General features: G+C 42.5%; 1 protein-coding gene across 1 annotated transcript in view; it reads left to right on the forward strand.

Annotated features, from left to right (window-relative positions):
* CACHD1 (cache domain containing 1) overlaps nucleotides 1-20,370 on the forward strand; it is a 95,025-nt gene that overhangs the window by 39,632 nt on the left and 35,023 nt on the right. The window contains exons 3-4 of the mRNA XM_075287938.1: nucleotides 10,003-10,151; nucleotides 15,059-15,165. Coding sequence (XP_075144039.1) covers nucleotides 10,003-10,151; nucleotides 15,059-15,165 — 256 coding nt within the window. The remainder of the gene's footprint in view (nucleotides 1-10,002; nucleotides 10,152-15,058; nucleotides 15,166-20,370) is intronic.

A 20,370-nucleotide genomic window follows, 5' to 3' on the forward strand; every position in this document is an offset into this window, starting at 1 on the left:
ACTATAATACTGCTCCTATGTACAAGAATATAACTACTATAATACTACTCCTATGTACAAGAATATAACTACTATAATACTACTCCTATGTACAAGAATATAACTACTATAATACTACTTCCTATGTACAAGAATATAACCACTATAATACTACCTCCTATGTACAAGAATATAACCACTATAATACTACTCCTATGTACAAGAATATAACTACTATAATACTACTCCTATGTACAAGAATATAACTACTATAATACTACTCCTATGTACAAGAATATAACTACTATAATACTACTCCTATGTACAAGAATATAACTACTATAATACTACCTCCTATGTACAAGAATATAACTACTATAATACTGCTCCTATGTACAAGAATATAACTACTATAATACTGCTCCTATGTACAAGAATATAACTACTATAATACTACTCCTATGTACAAGAATATAACTACTATAATACTACCTCCTATGTACAAGAATATAACTACTATAATACTACCTCCTATGTACAAGAATATAACTACTATAATACTACCTCCTATGTACAAGAATATAACTACTATAATACTGCTCCTATGTACAAGAATATAACTACTATAATACTGTCTTCTGAGGGGGAAGCCATCCAGAAATAGGTCTTGGTTTCCATCCATAGAATGGTCGTCCTGGATAACATTTGGTTTCATAGACATTTTTTTTGTATTTGTTAGTATTTTGTGTAGTAATTTTTATTTTTTCTACATAAATGTCATGTTTTTAGAGTTTTTCCCTGGTACCCGCCGCTGGAGCAGTTGTTGAATGTATAAATAAACACTTCTATACAATCCAGAGTTGGCATTCCTCCAGACACTTAAAGATCCTGTTACTGAAAAGTTTGATGACCTCTGACCTTAAGAATTTGAGCCCAATGAGCTGCTGCGGGTCAGGAAGAGTTAATGCACTTGTCCTGAAAACATCGTTTCCCTGAGCAAGGCCTCGTAATGTAAGACTATGTAAACTGAGCCCGATGACATCACTCAGAATGGCAGGGCCATCTTTCAGCGGTGGTGAAAGGCCGGAGCGGCCACTTTACTGGCCAGATGGGGGATAAACAAGCCGGGTGAAGTCTGTCATTCAGCGCTGTTTAGTGGCTGCCGCTGCAGATGGAGGGTGCGGTGTGTGGAGAGGTCAGGCGTCAGTAAGTTTTACTGACCTGCTGCGTTAAGTTGCACTGACACCACAGCAGCAATCTCTTAAAGAAGTACGATCAGTGCAAATGGCAATTTTTAAGAGGCCATAACCCCCCCCCCCCACACACCCACACAATAGACATGGTTTTATATAAATTACCATAACAGGGTTGTATCAGAAAATCATGGCTGCTTGTTTCAAGTAACAGTGCCACACTTGTGTGCAGGTTGTCTATGGTATTGCAACTGAACTTCATTGGCGTGAAGAGGGTTGAGTTGCAATACCACGCACAGCCTGTAGGTAGATATGGCGCACCAAGTTATTTTTACCTGCAACATCGCTGTGTTTTCCCCATAATCTTATATGGGGTGTAGATTTTAGATGGAAATATTTATAGTGTGCGATCTTTCACCCCATCGCTGTGAAATATATTAAATGTCTATATATTTTGGTGTTGTATGTGTAGGCGGCAGCTATGGCGGTTGCTGCGCTCGTTTCGTGTTTTGTAAACGCTCTGATTTATCACATGCCAAAATGTCCTCCTGTATTCTTACAATTTAATTGAAATTAGTTTCCGTTTCGCTATAGGATTAGGGTCAGAGTGTTGATATCTTTAGGGCTTTACACCCGCCTGCTGGAGGTTATTTATGGGACTCTCTTAACCTGTTTGTTCCTCATCAACGGTTGCCATTAAGCATTCACCACAGAGAACGGTTTACCCCGTTGCTCACAGTACAATGTGTAAATCATTTTCTTAAAGGGGTTGTCTCTCCAGGGTGTGTTATTTTTATGGTATAGGCTGTGAGAATTATGCAATGTTTTCAATTTACCTGGTGTTAAAACTTATCCAGCGAAGAGTTAGGACATTTAATTGCACAGTATGGCGCCATCTGCTGCTCACAGGGTGTAGCAATGTGCATGTCCACCTAATGAAATGGTTGCTGGTGGACACAAATGTTGTCACCCTCCCCATCTTCCAATAGCTAGAGCTTCTTGCTCTGCTTGTTAGGGAAGGTGCAGATACTTTGCTGTATGTGGCAGTATACTGTACATCTGTTCTGAGAAGACTGCTCTAAAGATTGACCACCCTGCTCTCCTCTCATCTTCCCTTCCCTGCTCTTATTTATTTATTTATTTTATCCCCTTCCCTGCTCTTTTGTTTTCACAATTTCCCCTTCTCCTTCCCTGCTGTCTTCTCCTCTCTCCTTTCTTGTTCTCTTCTCCCATTCCTTCTCTGCTCTCTTCTCCCCTCTCCTTCCCTGCTCTCTTCTCCCCTCTCCTTCCCTGCTCTCTTCTCCCCTCTCCTTCCCTGCTCTCTTCTCCCCTCTCCTTCCCTGCTGTCTTCTCCCGTTCCTTCCCTGCTCTCTTCTCCCCTCTCCTTCCCTGCTCTCTTCTCCCCTCTACTTCCCTGCTCTCTTCTCCCCTCTCCTTCCCTGCTCTCTTCTCCCGTTCCTATCCTGCTCTCTTCTCCTCTCTCCTTCCCTGCTCTCTTCTCCTCTCTCCTTCCCTGCTATCTTCTCCCCTTCCTTCCCTGCTTTCTTCTCCCCTCTCTTTCCCTGTTGTCTTCTCCTCTCTCCTTCCGTGGTCTCTTCTCCCTTTTCCTTTCCTGCTTTCTTCTCCTCTCCCCATCCCTGCTTTCTTCTCTTCTCCCTTCCTTCCCTGCTCTCTTCTCCTCTCTCCTTCCCTGCTCTCTTCTCCTCTCTCCTTCCCTGCTCTCTTCTCCTCTCTCCTTCCCTGCTCTCTTCTCCCGTTCCTTCCCTGCTCTCTTCTCCCCTCTCCTTCCCTGCTCTCTTCTCCTCTCTCCTTCCCTGCTCTCTTCTCCCCTTCCTTCCCTGCTTTCTTCTCCCCTTCCTTCCCTGCTTTCTTCTCCCCTCTCTTTCCCTGTTGTCTTCTCCTCTCTCCTTCCGTGGTCTCTTCTCCCTTTTCCTTTCCTGCTTTCTTCTCCTCTCCCCATCCCTGCTTTCTTCTCCTCTCCCCATCCCTGCTTTCTTCTCTTCTCCCTTCCTTCCCTGCTCTCTTCTCCTCTCTCCTTCCCTGCTCTCTTCTCCTCTCTCCTTCCCTGCTCTCTTCTCCTCTCTCCTTCCCTGCTCTCTTCTCCTCTCTCCTTCCCTGCTCTCTTCTCCTCTCTCCTTCCCTGCTCTCTTCTCCTCTCTCCTTCCCTGCTCTCTTCTCCCGTTCCTTCCCTGCTCTCTTCTCCCCTCTCCTTCCCTGCTCTCTTCTCCTCTCTCCTTCCCTGCTCTCTTCTCCCCTTCCTTCCCTGCTCTCTTCTCCTCTCTCCTTCCCTGCTTTCTTCTCCCCTTCCTTCCCTGCTTTCTTCTCCCCTTCCTTCCCTGCTTTCTTCTCCCCTCTCTTTCCCTGTTGTCTTCTCCTCTCTCCTTCTGTGGTCTCTTCTCCCTTTTCCTTTCCTGCTTTCTTCTCCTCTCCCCATCCCTGCTTTCTTCTCCTCTCCCCATCCCTGCTCTCTTCTCCCTTCCTTCCCTGCTCTCTTCTCCTCTCTCCTTCCCTGCTCTCTTCTCCTCTCTCCTTCCCTGCTCTCTTCTCCTCTCTCCTTCCCTGCTCTCTTCTCCTCTCTCCTTCCCTGCTCTCTTCTCCTCTCTCCTTCCCTGCTCTCTTCTCCCGTTCCTTCCCTGCTCTCTTCTCCCCTCTCCTTCCCTGCTCTCTTCTCCTCTCTCCTTCCCTGCTCTCTTCTCCCCTCTCCTTCCCTGCTCTCTTCTCCTCTCTCCTTCCCTGCTTTCTTCTCCCCTTCCTTCCCTGCTTTCTTCTCCCCTTCCTTCCCTGCTTTCTTCTCCCCTTCCTTCCCTGCTTTCTTCTCCCCTTCCTTCCCTGCTTTCTTCTCCCCTTCCTTCCCTGCTTTCTTCTCCCCTTCCTTCCCTGCTTTCTTCTCCCCTTCCTTCCCTGCTTTCTTCTCCCCTTCCTTCCCTGCTTTCTTCTCCCCTTCCTTCCCTGCTTTCTTCTCCCCTTCCTTCCCTGCTTTCTTCTCCCCTTCCTTCCCTGCTCTCTTCTCCCCTTCCTTCCCTGCTCTCTTCTCCCCTCTCCTTCCCTGCTCTCTTCTCCTCTCTCCTTCCCTGCTCTCTTCTCCCTTTTCCTTTCCTTCTTTCTTCTCCTCTCCCCATCCCTGCCCGCTTCTTGTTTTTCGGTTGCCCTTGATGTGGATGTGTCCACGGACACATTTTCTTATCATTTATGCTCATTTACAGGTGCAGATAATGACTGAAATGGGTGCCAGCTATGAGCGGGTGTAGATTTCGGTGCAGTGCAAGGCCCTGCTGGAGGATGCACCTGATTCTGCAGGATCTGTGCGCCTTCACATAAATGATCGGTGTACTAATCACTGGTCTTGAAAAATCTTCTTTCCCCTATAGCTTGCATGCTGAGATTTTGGTAGTCATAGACCGTGTCATGAGACTCATTTTTCCGTCTCTTCACTCACCCATAAAATGAGCATTGGGCGCGGAGGGGGACCTATAGAGGGAAACAATTTTTTGGACCTTGATTCATGGGTGTCGTTATTAGTCGCAGTTTTGACCCTCGTCACTTGTATAAATATGGCGTGCCCTATATTATGGGCGTATTAGTCGACCGGCGCCAGATGATACCAGGACTCGCGACTTCGTTGCCAATGCAAATACCGTAACCAGATTTCCTTTTTATCAAAAATATCTAATTTAGATCAAACTTTTTTTTTCTTGTTCTACATTATAAGTAAATGAGAAGAAGAAAATATTTTCCATCCAAAGTAAACAATGGCGATGTCCAAGGACATGGGATTGTACAATCGCCGCTTTCTCTGTTTTTGAAGATTACCGCACGAAATATGCAGATTTTTTATTTTTTTTTCCTTTTTGCTAAAAGCTTACCGAGAATCATCACGATTGCCGTAGTGCCGGGTGTTGTCATGACAACCACCCTAAAAACTGCCATTCTTTATACTGCCGCCTGTTTTCAGAGAAATGGAAGATGGCGCAAAATTGAGATAAAGGCCTTAAAGGAAACCTTTCTTGCCCATACTCGGCAGGAAGGAGACCCTGATGGATTCTAGTGCATGCTGGGAGTTGTAGTTTCAGAATGGCGGTGTAATTAGAGGTGGCGGCACCGCTTTTTCGCGGCCCCCCGTCCCCCGCTTATCTTCATACCTAGCCCCCCTCCCCTTGTGTTTGGCAGCTGTGGATTCATATTCACAATCCGTTCTTGATAAGATTGAAATCCTTTTTGCCTTTGAGATGTAATTTTTCATCTGAGAGGGGCTTCTTTTGAGATGCAAAGTTTAAGGGAGCGCGGCTACGGAGCGGCTCGGGGGATGTGTGCGGATAAACAAAAAGGACGCCGGGGGAAAATTAAGCCAGATAAAAGGAACAGATAGGCCGGATAAAAAAAGAACGCCTCCCATTGAAATCACAAAAGAAATTGATATTCAAAGGGCCGTTTGAGGTTTCCTTGTAAGAGAAAAATAAAATCCACTTACAAAACATATTTACATATTTAACGCCGTCGCATCTCCGCTCGCCGCAGCCTCCCCGTAGGCCGGGAGAACCAATATTAGTTTGCCGCCTGCTGTCGTTTTCTTGACTAGGGCCACACGGGTGACATCCCGGTTGCGGTCGTGGACCTCCTAACATTGTAGGGCGGGGGGGGCGGCATGCTTCCTCCTTGCCACACGTGTCTATTACAGGCCCAAAACAATGGTAGCCTGTCCCGCCACTATGGCAACCTTGCAAGCTGCCATTGATACCACCGGGTCGACATCTGACATCAGATCTGTCTGTCCCGTAGCCCAAAACTTCCTACTATGGGGGAGGCAGCCATAAACGAGACAGGGGGCTCACATATTGTAGCCTGGACATGTAGAATAAAAGATGGTCAAGATGGATCAGGTCATGAATGGGGTTTCTTTCAGTATATCCAGTTAGGGAATTAGGATTTACTATGCGGGAATTCGCATGTTATTTGGAGGACCCAAGAGTGTCATACTTCATCTATCCTATGGTGGCGCTGTAGGGAAAGTGAGCACTGCCAGGTTCCTTAATGATCACCTCTGATTAGCTGGAGATCCCATAGGAAGGTTCCTAAATGGACAATATTTGAATATGGTCATATCATCTTGACACAAGGGGAATCGCTGAATATGGGTGCCAGTTACCGCCATGATGTGGAGGGAATGTAAATGGCAAAAATTGTGCAAAATTTTTTAAACAACGAGATCAAAACTTGGGCAGTGCTTCTGGTCATGATGTATACTCTGCCCGTAATGTCCATGATCCTGTGGAGGCCGGGACTCTTAGTCCAGCACCTACCAGGCCCCTCTAGTGATGCCCCCCACATAACATGGCACAGTTCTCCATCACGTCTCGCAGGCCGGATGATTTATGACATCTCTATATCAAGATAATATTTCACTTACGGTTTTCTCTCCTCGGAGACGTCTGGTGCTCTTGTAGGTTTTCATGCAAATGACTGCGGGATTTGTAAAGCGATCGCTCATTATTCATTCACACAACAACATAAAATCCTGCCCGACGCGTTCTGTTATTAACAGTTAAAGAATTCATTTGTCAATATAAGTTCTCAGCAATCCGTCTGGGGATTATTAATTGGAGGGATTGGATTACGAGCGGAGGAGGGGATGGATGTCTAATCACAGTTTACATCAGGGGCCCCGTGACTGTGGGAAAGGGAGAGGATAGTGCTGAAAAATGTAACTCAGATGTATGAGAGGAGCTGTGGATACACAAATGTGTCCTAGGTGTGTAGATCCATGTACAGTGTTATAGTAGTTATATTCTTGTACATAGGAGCAGTATTATAGTAGTTATATTCTTGTACATAGTACTAGTATTATAGTAGTTATATTCTTGTACATAGGAGCAGTATTATAGTAGTTATATTCTTGTACATAGGAGCAGTATTATAGTAGTTATATTCTTGTACATAGGAGTAGTATTATAGTAGTTATATTCTTGTACATAGGAGTAGTATTATAGTAGTTATATTCTTGTACATAGGAGTAGTATTATAGTAGTTATATTCTTGTACATAGGAGCAGTATTATAGTAGTTATATTCTTGTACATAGGAGGTAGTATTATAGTAGTTATATTCTTGTACATAGGAGCAGTATTATAGTAGTTATATTCTTGTACATAGGAGCAGTATTATAGTAGTTATATTCTTGTACATAGGAGTAGTATTATAGTAGTTATATTCTTGTACATAGGAGCAGTATTATAGTAGTTATATTCCTCTACATAGGAGCAGTATTATAGTAGTTATATTCTTGTACATAGGAGCAGTATTATAGTAGTTATATTCTTGTACATAGGAGTAGTATTATAGTAGTTATATTCTTGTACATAGGAGCAGTATTATAGTAGTTATATTCTTGTACATAGGAGCAGTATTATAGTAGTTATATTCCTGTACATAGGAGCAGTATTATAGTAGTTATATTCTTGTACATAGGAGTAGTATTATAGTAGTTATATTCTTGTACATAGGAGTAGTATTATAGTAGTTATATTCTTGTACATAGGAGCAGTATTATAGTAGTTATATTCTTGTACATAGGAGCAGTATTATAGTAGTTATATTCTTGTACATAGGAGGTAGTATTATAGTAATTATATTCTTGTACATAGGAGGCAGTATTATAGTAGTTATATTCTTGTACATAGGAGAAGTATTATAGTAGTTATATTCTTGTACATAGGAGTAGTATTATAGTAGTTATATTCTTGTACATAGGAGTAGTATTATAGTAGTTATATTCTTGTACATAGGAGTAGTATTATAGTAGTTATATTCTTGTACATAGAAGGTAGTATTATAGTAGTTATATTCTTGTACATAGGAGCAGTATTATAGTAGTTATATTCTTGTACATAGGAGTAGTATTATAGTAGTTATATTCTTGTACATAGGAGCAGTATTATAGTAGTTATATTCTTGTACATAGGAGCAGTATTATAGTAGTTATATTCTTGTACATAGGAGCAGTATTATAGTAGTTATATTCTTGTACATAGGAGGTAGTATTATAGTAATTATATTTTTGTACATAGGAGCAGTATTATAGTAGTTATATTCTTGTACATAGGAGCAGTATTATAGTAGTTATATTCTTGTACATAGGAGGTAGTATTATAGTAGTTATATTCTTGTACATAGGAGCAGTATTATAGTAGTTATATTCTTGTACATAGGAGCAGTATTATAGTAGTTATATTCTTGTATATAGGAGTAGTATTATAGTAGTTATATTCTTGTACATAGGAGGTAGTATTATAGTAGTTATATTCTTGTACATAGGAGTAGTATTATAGTAGTTATATTCTTGTACCTAGGAGTAGTATTATAGTAGTTATATTCTTGTACATAGGAGGTAGTATTATAGTAGTTATATTCTTGTACATAGGAGGTAGTATTATAGTAGTTATATTCTTGTACATAGGAGTAGTATTATAGTAGTTATATTGTACATAGGAGCAGTATTATAGTAGTTATATTCTTGTACATAGGAGGCAGTATTATAGTAGTTATATTCTTGTACATAGGGGTAGTATTATAGTAGTTATATTCTTGTATATAGGAGTAGTATTATAGTAGTTATATTCTTGTACATAGGAGGTAGTATTATAGTAGTTATATTCTTGTACATAGGAGGTAGTATTATAGTAGTTATATTCTTGTACATAGGAGCAGTATTATAGTAGTTATATTCTTGTACATAGGAGTAGTATTATAGTAGTTATATTCTTGTACATAGGAGTAGTATTATAGTAGTTATATTCTTGTACATAGGAGGTAGTATTATAGTAGTTATATTCTTGTACATAGGAGGTAGTATTATAGTAGTTATATTCTTGTACATAGGAGGTAGTATTATAGTAGTTATATTCTTGTACATAGGAGTAGTATTATAGTAGTTATATTCTTGTACATAGGAGCAGTATTATAGTAGTTATATTCTTGTACATAGGAGTAGTATTATAGTAGTTATATTCTTGTACATAGGAGCAGTATTATAGTAGTTATATTCTTGTACATAGGAGTAGTATTATAGTAGTTATATTCTTGTACATAGGAGGTAGTATTATAGTAGTTATATTCTTGTACATAGGAGGTAGTATTATAGTAGTTATATTCTTGTACATAGGAGTAGTATTATAGTAGTTATATTCTTGTACATAGGAGGTAGTATTATAGTAGTTATATTCTTGTACATAGGAGTAGTATTATAGTAGTTATATTCTTGTACATAGGAGGTAGTATTATAGTAGTTATATTCTTGTACATAGGAGGTAGTATTATAGTAGTTATATTCTTGTACATAGGAGTAGTATTATAGTAGTTATATTCTTGTACATAGGAGGTAGTATTATAGTAGTTATATTCTTGTACATAGGAGCAGTATTATAGTAGTTATATTCTTGTACATAGCAGTAGTATTATAGTAGTTATATTCTCGTACATAGGAGTAGTATTATAGTAGTTATATTCTTGTACATAGGAGGTAGTATTATAGTAGTTATATTCTTGTACATAGGAGTAGTATTATAGTAGTTATATTCTTGTACATAGGAGCAGTATTATAGTAGTTATATTCTTGTACATAGGAGGTAGTATTATAGTAGTTATATCCATGTGTATAGGGGCAGTATTATAGTAGTTATATTCTTGTACATAGGAGTAGTATTATAGTAGTTATATTCCTGTACATAGGGGGCAGTATAGGGACCTGTAAAAATGTATTTATCCCAGATTGCTCAATATCTTCTCTGTGGTTATCCTACCTGGGATTTCCAATGACATTTTGTCTTCTTTCTGAACAGTTGGCCAAGAAGATCCGAGAGAAGTTTAATCGTTATTTGGATGTGGTGACGCGGAATAAGCAGGTGGTGGAGGCCTCATACACCGCCCATCTCACCTCCCCACTGACCGCCATCCAGGACTGCTGCACTATCCCACCGTCCATGATGGAGTACGTGTCTTCCTGATATTCTTCTGCTTTCTCTCCTAGTGCTCTGATCCATTGTCTTCCTTCATATACAATGTTGGGACTAGTTCTGCCTTTTTATCACACGCATTTATTTCCCACCTCCGCATCTTTGGCTATAAGATCTATAATAATTTCTGAAGGGGTTGTCATGTACCCGGAGACATGGCCACACTTAACCCTTCACTTATTGGACAGTCTGCTCGGTCAGAAATCATCTTTTATTTTTCCCTATTATTTTATGCTTTTTTATTTTTTTGTGAAATTCTCAGTTAAAATCTAGAAATGCTGTAAAACTAAAGGCTGTGTCTGAACCTCCACACTAATCTAAACAATATGTCCGCCCTCACCGCCACTGATTAGAAAGGACGTCTCTGCAATGAAAGATGCAGCTGATGGCAGATGAAAACCACTTGGACCACCTTGTCTGCTCGGCTTATTTCCTGCTATACTGCCCAGCAGGGTGTCAGGAAATTAAGGAAAAGTTGACCCAGAGTTTTTGAAGGTCCCCAAGGGTCACATGACCACCTCATTCTGGCCTTGCTTAATTGATTCTTTACTGGCATGGGTTTATGTTACTGACTTGCTTTAGGTTACGGAGTGACCGGATGAGAGATTAGTCATTGAAGACATTAGCCATCTAGAGGCCAAGACAGGGTTGTCAGAAGGTTCATCACTGCATTGGAAGAGCTGGTCAAACGCCATGATGTCCTAATTGTGGTCGGGTTATCTTCTCATACATGTAGTGTCCTCCTGATAACCAGTCATGATGTCCTTATTGTTGTGGGGTTATCTTCTCATACATGTAGTGTCCTTCTGATAACCAGCCATGATGTCCTTATTGTGGTCAGGTTATCTTCTCATACATGTAGTGTCCTCCTGATAACCAGCCATGATGTCCTTATTGTGGTCGGGTTATCTTCTCATACATGTAGTGTCCTCCTGATAACCAGCCATGATGTCCTTATTGTGGTCGGGTTATCTTTTCATACATGTAGTGTTCCTGCCACAATATGGACACCACAAGTGGGCTTCTGACCAGTCCCAGACCATAGAAAGTGCCAACATTTATGGTCTTATCCATTGTAACTGATCAAGACAAGAGATGTCACCACTAAGATGGTTAGAGAGAATCTGTAAAAAGCAGCATAATTTAGAATTATATTTATGAAAATGTTTAACTTTTTATTATATATATATATATATATATATATATATATATATATATATATAGTTATATTCATGGGTAAACCCCTTTTTTTAGGTTCCCCTATAAGACTGTCAGGTGGTCTGGTGGATGAATATCAGCATCCTACTAGGCTAGAAATATAGGTGACCTAACCTAAGCATGAGTATTGCATATCAGATCAGTGGTGATCCAATACCGGGTACCGTTACCGATCAGCTGTACTTAGTAGCTGATACACAGAATGGAGCAGGAAGCAGTCAGCGCTGTTCTCTGTGTAGTGGTCAGACAAGGTACTGCATCTACCATTCATCAGTGCAGTGATCCGTTTAGCCACTACCCTGAGGACAGCGCTGTCTACTTCCTATTCTATTTTCTGTATATCGGCTCCTGAGAACAGCTGATAGTAAGATTGTCAGGTGTTGGACCTTCGCAAATACGATATTTATGATCTATCCTTTGGTAGGACATCTATATTTTTAAGCCTAGATTACTCATTTCATTTCAAATCTCTTCATTGGTCGGAAACACAAGTTGTGGTTTTCAAGATTCCTATAGAAGTGACTGAGGGAAAGCTGCGCATGTGCAGAAACCGTGAGGCTTGCTGCTAATCTGTTCGCTGACCTGTGGCTGTGTACAAGCTCTGGTTACTTCTGGAGGATCACACATTGGTTTATTCTCGTGTGACGGTTCCCTAATCATCCTGGTTGTTACCTATAGAATTAAGCGATTATTACCGTTTGCTACATTGTATCAGCAATTTTACTTTCTGACCTAAGGACATGTTCACTTGGATTCTTCCTCAAAATCTGCTCGAAATTCCTCCTGAAACCCGCCAATATTGATTCCAATAGGATGTAGACACTGATTTTTGTTTTCAGCTATCGAAAAATTGTTGTGCTAAATCTTCAGGCGGATTCTACCCGGTAATTTTGACCAAATTCCGCAGTGGATTCTTCAGTGGAATTTGCAAATTCTGCCGTGTGAACATGATCTAACCCCCACTGAAGTGAATGAGAGGCAGAAAAATACCAAACGGCCTGTGCAGAAATGGGGAAATTCAGCAGCGGAAACCACCACGGAATTAGAAACAATTCGGCTTCTAATTCCTGAAGCCGTGTGAGCCTTGAGCCCACCCTAAGCCTGCTTTTTTTTAGTATTGTTATGTGCAGCCGTAGTTTGTGTGCGTGTATGCGTATCTATCTATCTATCTATCTATCTATCTATCTATCTATCTATATAGCATTACCAGCGACTTTGTCCGCGACCCCCTCCCTCCCTTGTGCCACCCACCTGGCCCCTCCCCTATTGCCTTGCCGCCACCCCTGCCTCCCTTTTCTCCCCCTACCATGAAACCCTGCCTCCCCCAACACCCCGGCCTCCCCTCCCACTTCCCCTGCCCCGCAGCAGCTACAGCCATGCACAGGGCGCCGTGGGTAGACGCCGCTTTGGGAAGGTATGTGCCAGTTCCTGGGGCTCTGGCCGGACTTATCGATGTTCGCCGGCCTTTTCCGAAGCCGGGAGCCCGCATATGCAACCCAACGTTGCTCTTGTCGCACGGCGCCCCAGGTGAGCTGCTGTAGCTCTGCCCCCTGTATCGGCCGGTCCAATGTCAGATTGGCGTGAAGGGTCCTCGGCCGGCCTAAGCCTTCACAGCACCGTCCCCTTCGCATGGTCCAATGGGGTAACGGTTTGCATGGCTGCGATTACATCATCGCAGGTCCTTCAGCTTCCGCCGGCCGTGCTTTCGGGGCTTGCTCTTGGAGAACGCGCCTTCCTACGGTGATGTTTATGCGCCTATCTTTCTTTCCAGGTGCCATTGGAGGTAGGTGTGAATTTTCACTGTCATCCGTTGGGGCCCTTCGGCGTGATTTGGAAACAAACATCCAAACACACAAACCTTCACCTTTATAATATTAGTAGCATATATAATATAATTTTTTTTCCCAAAAATTTTTAAATCGGTGGTTTTCCGAGTGAATTGAGGCCACATCAGTGCCGGCGTGCGTAGAAGTGAGTTGGGGCTTGATGTGAGATTCAAAGCTCCGGCAAACCTTATTTCATCCTCTGCTCTGCTGATCTCCAGCTTGTAAATCCTGTTGAGGAAGAATAAAAATGACTGCAGTCTGATGGGAATTAAGTGTCTGAAGTTCAAAGCGCGCAGCACATCAGAGCACCTGTCAATCACGCCGGCATCTTGCAAGCTACAGAGGGGAGCGGATATCTCCATGGGGAGCAGATCAAAGTGGGAGTCACCGCGCTGTTTTCTCCCTTGGGAGGCAGTTTCGATCAGTTTTTTCATTAAAGTGGATCCAGAAGGCACTTTCTCTTTCCCTCTTCCATTACTTTCCTCTCTTATTTTTTTTCTTCTAAATGCAACTTCCCTTGAAAATGAATTTCAGGCGGCTTTTTGATCTCCAGAAAGTCGGTGAAGAAACCAATTACAGTCAAGTAAATGTGTTTTTTTTTTTCCCTCTACTTCTGCGGTTGTTTTTTAAGGCCGTCGTCTCCATGTCATTTTGTTTGTGTGTTTCCCCGCAGCAAGAAAAAAAAAAAAACTCGCCGTCCACCACTTGCAATGTTTTTTATTTTAACTCTTTGGGGGAAGCGTCCTGCTGTTTTTGCAGGCTTTGAAGCCGGGAGATTTTCCTTGTTTTGCAGCCGGTGCGTTGGTTTACATTGTGTGTACTGGGGCCCGTCGCAATCCATTCATCCTCCTGTTCCGCGCCGTCTAATTGATGGCGGTGCTCGGCTGCGTTTTGTACTACAAGCCGCCTCTCCCTGTGTGTGTTTTTGTCATGCTGCGACCATCCTCGGCTAGGATTGCGAGATAGTTTGTCGCTTCATCAAATAATGACTATTATAGGCTGCTTGTTTCCCCGGTCCCTGCGGTTAGGGATAGATGGGTTGGCTAGCTCTGGCCATATAAGGGTTAATTTTATGGCCCAAAGTGTCGATCGGATCAGAATTTGCACTGTTTGTGACCTCTCATGCCCTTGAGTGTAGGGGGTCATGGTGCATGCTCTTATAAAGGAGTCCTTTGTAATATTGATCATCAATCGTTAGGATTTTTTTAAAAAAATTCTAACAGGTTAGATCTTAAAATACTTAAAAAAAAAAAAAAAAAAATTAAATCCTGGACAAACCCTTTAAATAAATGATAAATTGTGCTATACTTTAAGCCACCACTAGGTGGAGCTTAATGCAAAAATTTTGAGCATGTGCATAACCAGTATACACTAAGCTCCCTCTAGTGGTGGCCGCAGGCAGCTAGAAATGCATCACTTTATCTCTATGCAGCAGTTTTGGTGCTTTGTATCAGGAGAATCTGAGCTCTGACCCTTATACAAATGTCTTATGACTAGAAGGGTCTTCAGGCTTGGACCAGGGTTCAGCAAAAAATGGATAAAACTCTCCTTGACCGTCCAGGTTTAAAGACCTATGTAGAATGTTTGTATAAAATATTTTTGCCATTGCTTTTGTGGAAAACCGTCATCACGCCGCCGCAGTCCAGATTTTTTTGCTTAATGGATTTTCCGTGCCATTTAGTTTTAATGAGGTTAAATGTAAAAAGAAAAAAAATTATAAGAATTTAGCCTGAAAATTGGAACCACAAAACTATTTTTTTCTATAAAACGTGCACCTGCGAGACGGCCGCTTTGTAATCTGATTTATTAACCCCTTGTTTTTGTCGCTTCTGTCGTAGCTTTGACGGGAACTTCAACACCAATGTCTCCAAAACGATCAGTTGTGACCGATTGTCCACGATGGTCAACAGTCGAGCGTTCAACCCCGGCCGGGACCTCAATTCAGGTAGGTGGGAGCTCCTAGGGGTACAGCAGTTCTGTATCGCTACCTTGTCTATATCATTATCTGCCTGTGGTGGTACCCCATACACATTGGGCTGCCCAAAATCAGCAGGTTTGGTCTGATGTGTATGGTCAACGTATACCGGGGTGCTATAGACTGCAGTGAATGGTGATTGTTGTTATTAGGGCAGCTGTGAGAATAGGTAATCAATTGAAGATTGGCGGGCCCGTCACCCAGGACCCCCACGGCTCAGCGTCCAGGTGAGCCATGCACTCTCCAAGTGCAGCGCCGTACATTGTATAGTGGCTGTGCTTGGTATTGCAGCTCAGCCTTATCCATTTGAATGAGATCGAGCTGTGATCGGGCCGTGTGACCCATGAATGTGGCGTCACATAGCCTTACAGAGCTGATCCACAGGGGTCCCGCGACCCTCACTGAACTTTGGTTATAGCTGGAAAATCCCTTTAAATTTATAAGTTATCTGTATGGAGCTGTATGTACAGCTGCTACTAGGGGGCGCTATGTGTATTTTATTTTTACAGATTGTATAGGGGGGTTTATTTAGGAAGGGGAAAGTTTTGTTTATGGCTCAAAATGGGTTAAAAAATAAAAACATAAAAATTATGGTATCTCACCAATCCACCCAGGTCTCCCTCTGGTCTCTGCCTCTTGATCACATCTTGACATACAGGAAATGCCCGCAGGTCACTATTGCACCCGGTAATTCCTGTGTGTTTCGAGGGACCAACAGGACATCCAAATAGGGGACGGGATCGGTGTGGTAGGTACAGATTTAGATATAGAAATCCTCTCTGGAAAACAACCCCTTTAATGGGAACTGTATAGATCTGTATCCAGCGAGCTCCCCCTAGTGGTGACTACAAACAGTGTCAAAGCAAGCAAGGAAAGCAACTCCAGCACTTGAGCCCATGAGCTGTGCGCTTTGTTCCCCGGGTTGGTTCGGCCCTGTCCCTAATATAGAAGTTATTCTCCATACTAGAAAGCGACATTACGTGATTGTATCGCCCCCTTCCCATCAGGGATTCCTTCTCATTTTCTCTAGCAAGTATCTCATTTTTTCTCCCCTCTCTTATTCTAAGATCTTGGCTCTGGCTCAGTGCTGATATGTACATTAGCTCGGATTACCTTCATTTACTATAAGCCATTACTAGCTGTGTATTTACATGGCCGAGGAGCCGCTCCAGGCACTTCAAGACTGTTTATAATAGAACTGCAAGATCCAGAGTTCACGACTTCAATCTGTCTGTCAGTCTGATAGAAAGTGGTCTCATCATGGCCGTAAACACTTCACCGCTATAAATAAAAGTGACGGATGATGTTTACAGAACGACTAATAAAGAGAGGTCAGATTAACAATATGTATCCGTGAGGGTCAGACACAGGCGACCGAGGTGGGAGACGAGTGCAGGAGAATGTTACCACCTATAACCATCCAGGGGGGCCATCTTATAGTGTACATATAGGAATATTCTGCAAAACATAAAAATTAATTTCTGCATAAAAATATTAGTTATCTGGTTTTATACTCCAGAGCTGCACGCACTATTCTGCTGGTACAGTCACTGTGTACATACATTACATTACTTATCCTGTATTATACCCCAGAGCTGCGCTCACTATTCTGCTGGTGCAGTCACTGTGTACATACATTACATTACTTTTCCTGTATTATACTCCAGAGCTGCGCTCACTATTCTGCTGGTGCAGTCACTGTGTACATACATTACATTACTTATCCTGTATTATACCCCAGAGCTGCGCTCACTATTCTGCTGGTACAGTCACTGTGTACATACATTACATTACTTATCCTGTATTATACTCCAGAGCTGCGCTCACTATTCTGCTGGTGCAGTCACTGTGTACATACATTACTTATCCTGTATTATACTCCAGAGCTGCGCTCACTATTCTGCTGGTACAGTCACTGTGTACATACATTACATTACTTATCCTGTATTATACTCCAGAGCTGCGCTCACTATTGTGCTGGTGCAGTCACTGTGTACATACATTACATTACTTATCCTGTATTATACTCCAGAGCTGCGCTCACTATTCTGCTGGTACAGTCACTGTGTACATACATTACATTACTTATCCTGTATTATACTCCAGAGCTGCGCTCACTATTCTGCTGGTGCAGTCACTGTGTACATACATTACATTACTTATCCTGTATTATACTCCAGAGCTGCGCTCACTATTCTGCTGGTACAGTCACTGTGTACATACATTACATTACTTATCCTGTATTATACTCCAGAGCCGCGCTCACTATTCTGCTGGTACAGTCACTGTGTACATACATTACATTACTTATCCTGTATTATACTCCAGAGCTGCGCTCACTATTCTGCTGGTGCAGTCACTGTGTACATACATTACATATCCTGTATTATACTCCAGAGCTGCGCTCACTATTCTGCTGGTACAGTCACTGTGTACATACATTATATTACTTATCCTGTATTATACTCCAGAGCTGCGCTCACTATTCTGCTGGTACAGTCACTGTGTACATACATTACATTACTTATCCTGTATTATACTCCAGAGCTGCGCTCACTATTCTGCTGGTACAGTCACTGTGTACATACATTACATTACTTATCCTGTATTATACTCCAGAGCTGCGCTCACTATTCTGCTGGTACAGTCACTGTGTACATACATTACATTACATATCCTATATTATACTCCAGAGCTGCGCTCACTATTCTGCTGGTACAGTCACTGTGTACATACATTACATTACTTATCCTGTATTATACTCCAGAGCTGCGCTCACTATTCTGCTGGTGCAGTCACTGTGTACATACATTACATATCCTGTATTATACTCCAGAGCTGCGCTCACTATTCTGCTGGTACAGTCACTGTGTACATACATTACATTACTTATCCTGTATTATACTCCAGTGCTGCGCTCACTATTCTGCTGGTGCAGTCACTGTGTACATACATTACTTATCCTGTATTATACTCCAGAGCTGCGCTCACTATTCTGCTGGTACAGTCACTGTGTACATACATTACATTACTTATCCTGTATTATACTCCAGAGCTGCGCTCACTATTCTGCTGGTGCAGTCACTGTGTACATACATTACATTACTTATCCTGTATTATACTCCAGAGCTGCGCTCACTATTCTGCTGGTACAGTCACTGTGTACACACATTACATTACTTATCCTGTATTATACTCCAGAGCTGCGCTCACTATTCTGCTGGTGCAGTCACTGTGTACATACATTACATTACTTATCCTGTATTATACTCCAGAGCTGCGCTCACTATTCTGCTGGTACAGTCACTGTGTACATACATAACATTACTTATCCTGTATTATACTCCAGAGCTGCGCTCACTATTCTGCTGGTATAGTCACTGTGTACATACATTACATTACTTATCCTGTATTATACTCCAGAGCTGCGCTCTCTATTCTGTGTATATACTCTATTTCCAGTAATATCCCTATAATTCCTGCTGTACTATAAGTCGATCTCCGTTCTCCACGTCTTTTCTCATGGTCAGGTGATGTCTTATTGAAGCTTTGCCATAATTCGGGTTTATTTCGCCCTTCTTGTGGTTTTCTGTTCCTCCTTTCATCTCGGGCGCCCTGACACACCGGAGCTTAGTGCTGAGCCGCTCATAGGTGTTGTCTTCTGCGTCTTTTGTGTGGTAGGTCGACATTCGCAGACTGGGACCAGCTTATTTATAGAGCGTCTTCCTGATGTGAAGGAAACAAAAAGCTTCAGACACAAAGACACAGAATATAATAATAAGATGTGAATCCGATTATAGGACAGATTAATATATAAATCCTCTTCACAATGAGCCCCCCTAGTGCAGGGACTATATCATGTTACTGTAGACATGCAGCGACATATGTGTATCCGGTTCATAAACCTAAAGTCATATCCAGCCTGACTTTCCTGATTCACCAACAGAATGCTAGAACTGCAGTAAATACTGACACATAATAAGTAATAGGGGACGGCATCTGTACAATGGTGGCGGTGCTTTTCTCTCTTTAGTTTTTTTGGCGTTCTTCACTCTTATGTTACGTGTCACTTCATATTTTTTCGTTTTGGTGTTTTTCCCCTCATTGTCATGGTAAAGGCGTCTCGGGATATCGGGTTTTAGTGTTGCTTGTCCTATTAAGCGGCTTTATGAGCTGTTCCCAGGCAGGGGATCATATGACGAGTCCGGCCGTGTGTCTGCCGTGGTGTGTGTCAGGGGATCTGTATGGGCGTCAGTCAGGCCTGCCCTGTATGTTTATAGAGGGGCTCGCTCTGGTGCAGGGAATATTTTGGCGCTGAGTGACGCTCCCTCCGCTAGGATTATCTCTGTTTGCTAGATTCAGACTGACAGTCGGAGGCGGCTGCACCATTTCCTCTGTAACCTCTTCGCAGTCTCCGCTGCACTTCTATAAACAGACATGTGGTTACATAATGTTAAGTGGAAGCCGTAAACTGCGCCGCTGCCGGGGTCATCACACGTGTATTAGGGCAAATTCAATTAAAGCGGTATGTACTGCCATATTGTTTCCTGCACAGCAATGCCACAGCCATCCCCTGCATATCTACCTGAGCCCAGTCCCATCCAAATGACTAGTATTGGTTGCCATTCCCTGCGCAGCTTGTTGGCCACTAGTGGTCGTAAAGCTATACCTGGGGGTACCTATAGAGTATAATGCCCCCTTAGTGCCCTCCATAGAGTATAGTGCCCTCCATAGAGTGTAATGCCCCCTTAGTGCCCTCCATAGAGTATAATGCCCCCTTAGTGCCCTCCATGCAGTATAATGCCCCCTTAGTGCCCTGCATGCAGTATAATGCCCCCTTAGTTCCCTCCATACAGTATAATGCCCCCTTAGTCCTCTCCACACAGTATAATGCCCCTTTAGTCCTCTCCACACAGTATAATGCCCTCTTAGTGCCCTCCATACAGTATAATGCCCCCTTAGTGCCCTCCATAGAGTATAATGCCCCCTTAGTGCCCTCCATACAGCATAATGCCCCCTTAGTGCCCTCCATAGAGTATAATGCCCCCTTAGTGCCCTCCATACAGTATAATGCCCCCTTAGTGCCCTCCATACAGCATAATGCCCCCTTAGTGCCCTCCATAGAGTATAATGCCCCCTTAGTGCCCTCCATACAGTATAATGCCCCCTTAGTGC

Source organism: Leptodactylus fuscus, chromosome 9 (genome assembly GCF_031893055.1).
Source record: "Leptodactylus fuscus isolate aLepFus1 chromosome 9, aLepFus1.hap2, whole genome shotgun sequence".
Taxonomy (NCBI): Eukaryota; Metazoa; Chordata; class Amphibia; order Anura; family Leptodactylidae; genus Leptodactylus; species Leptodactylus fuscus.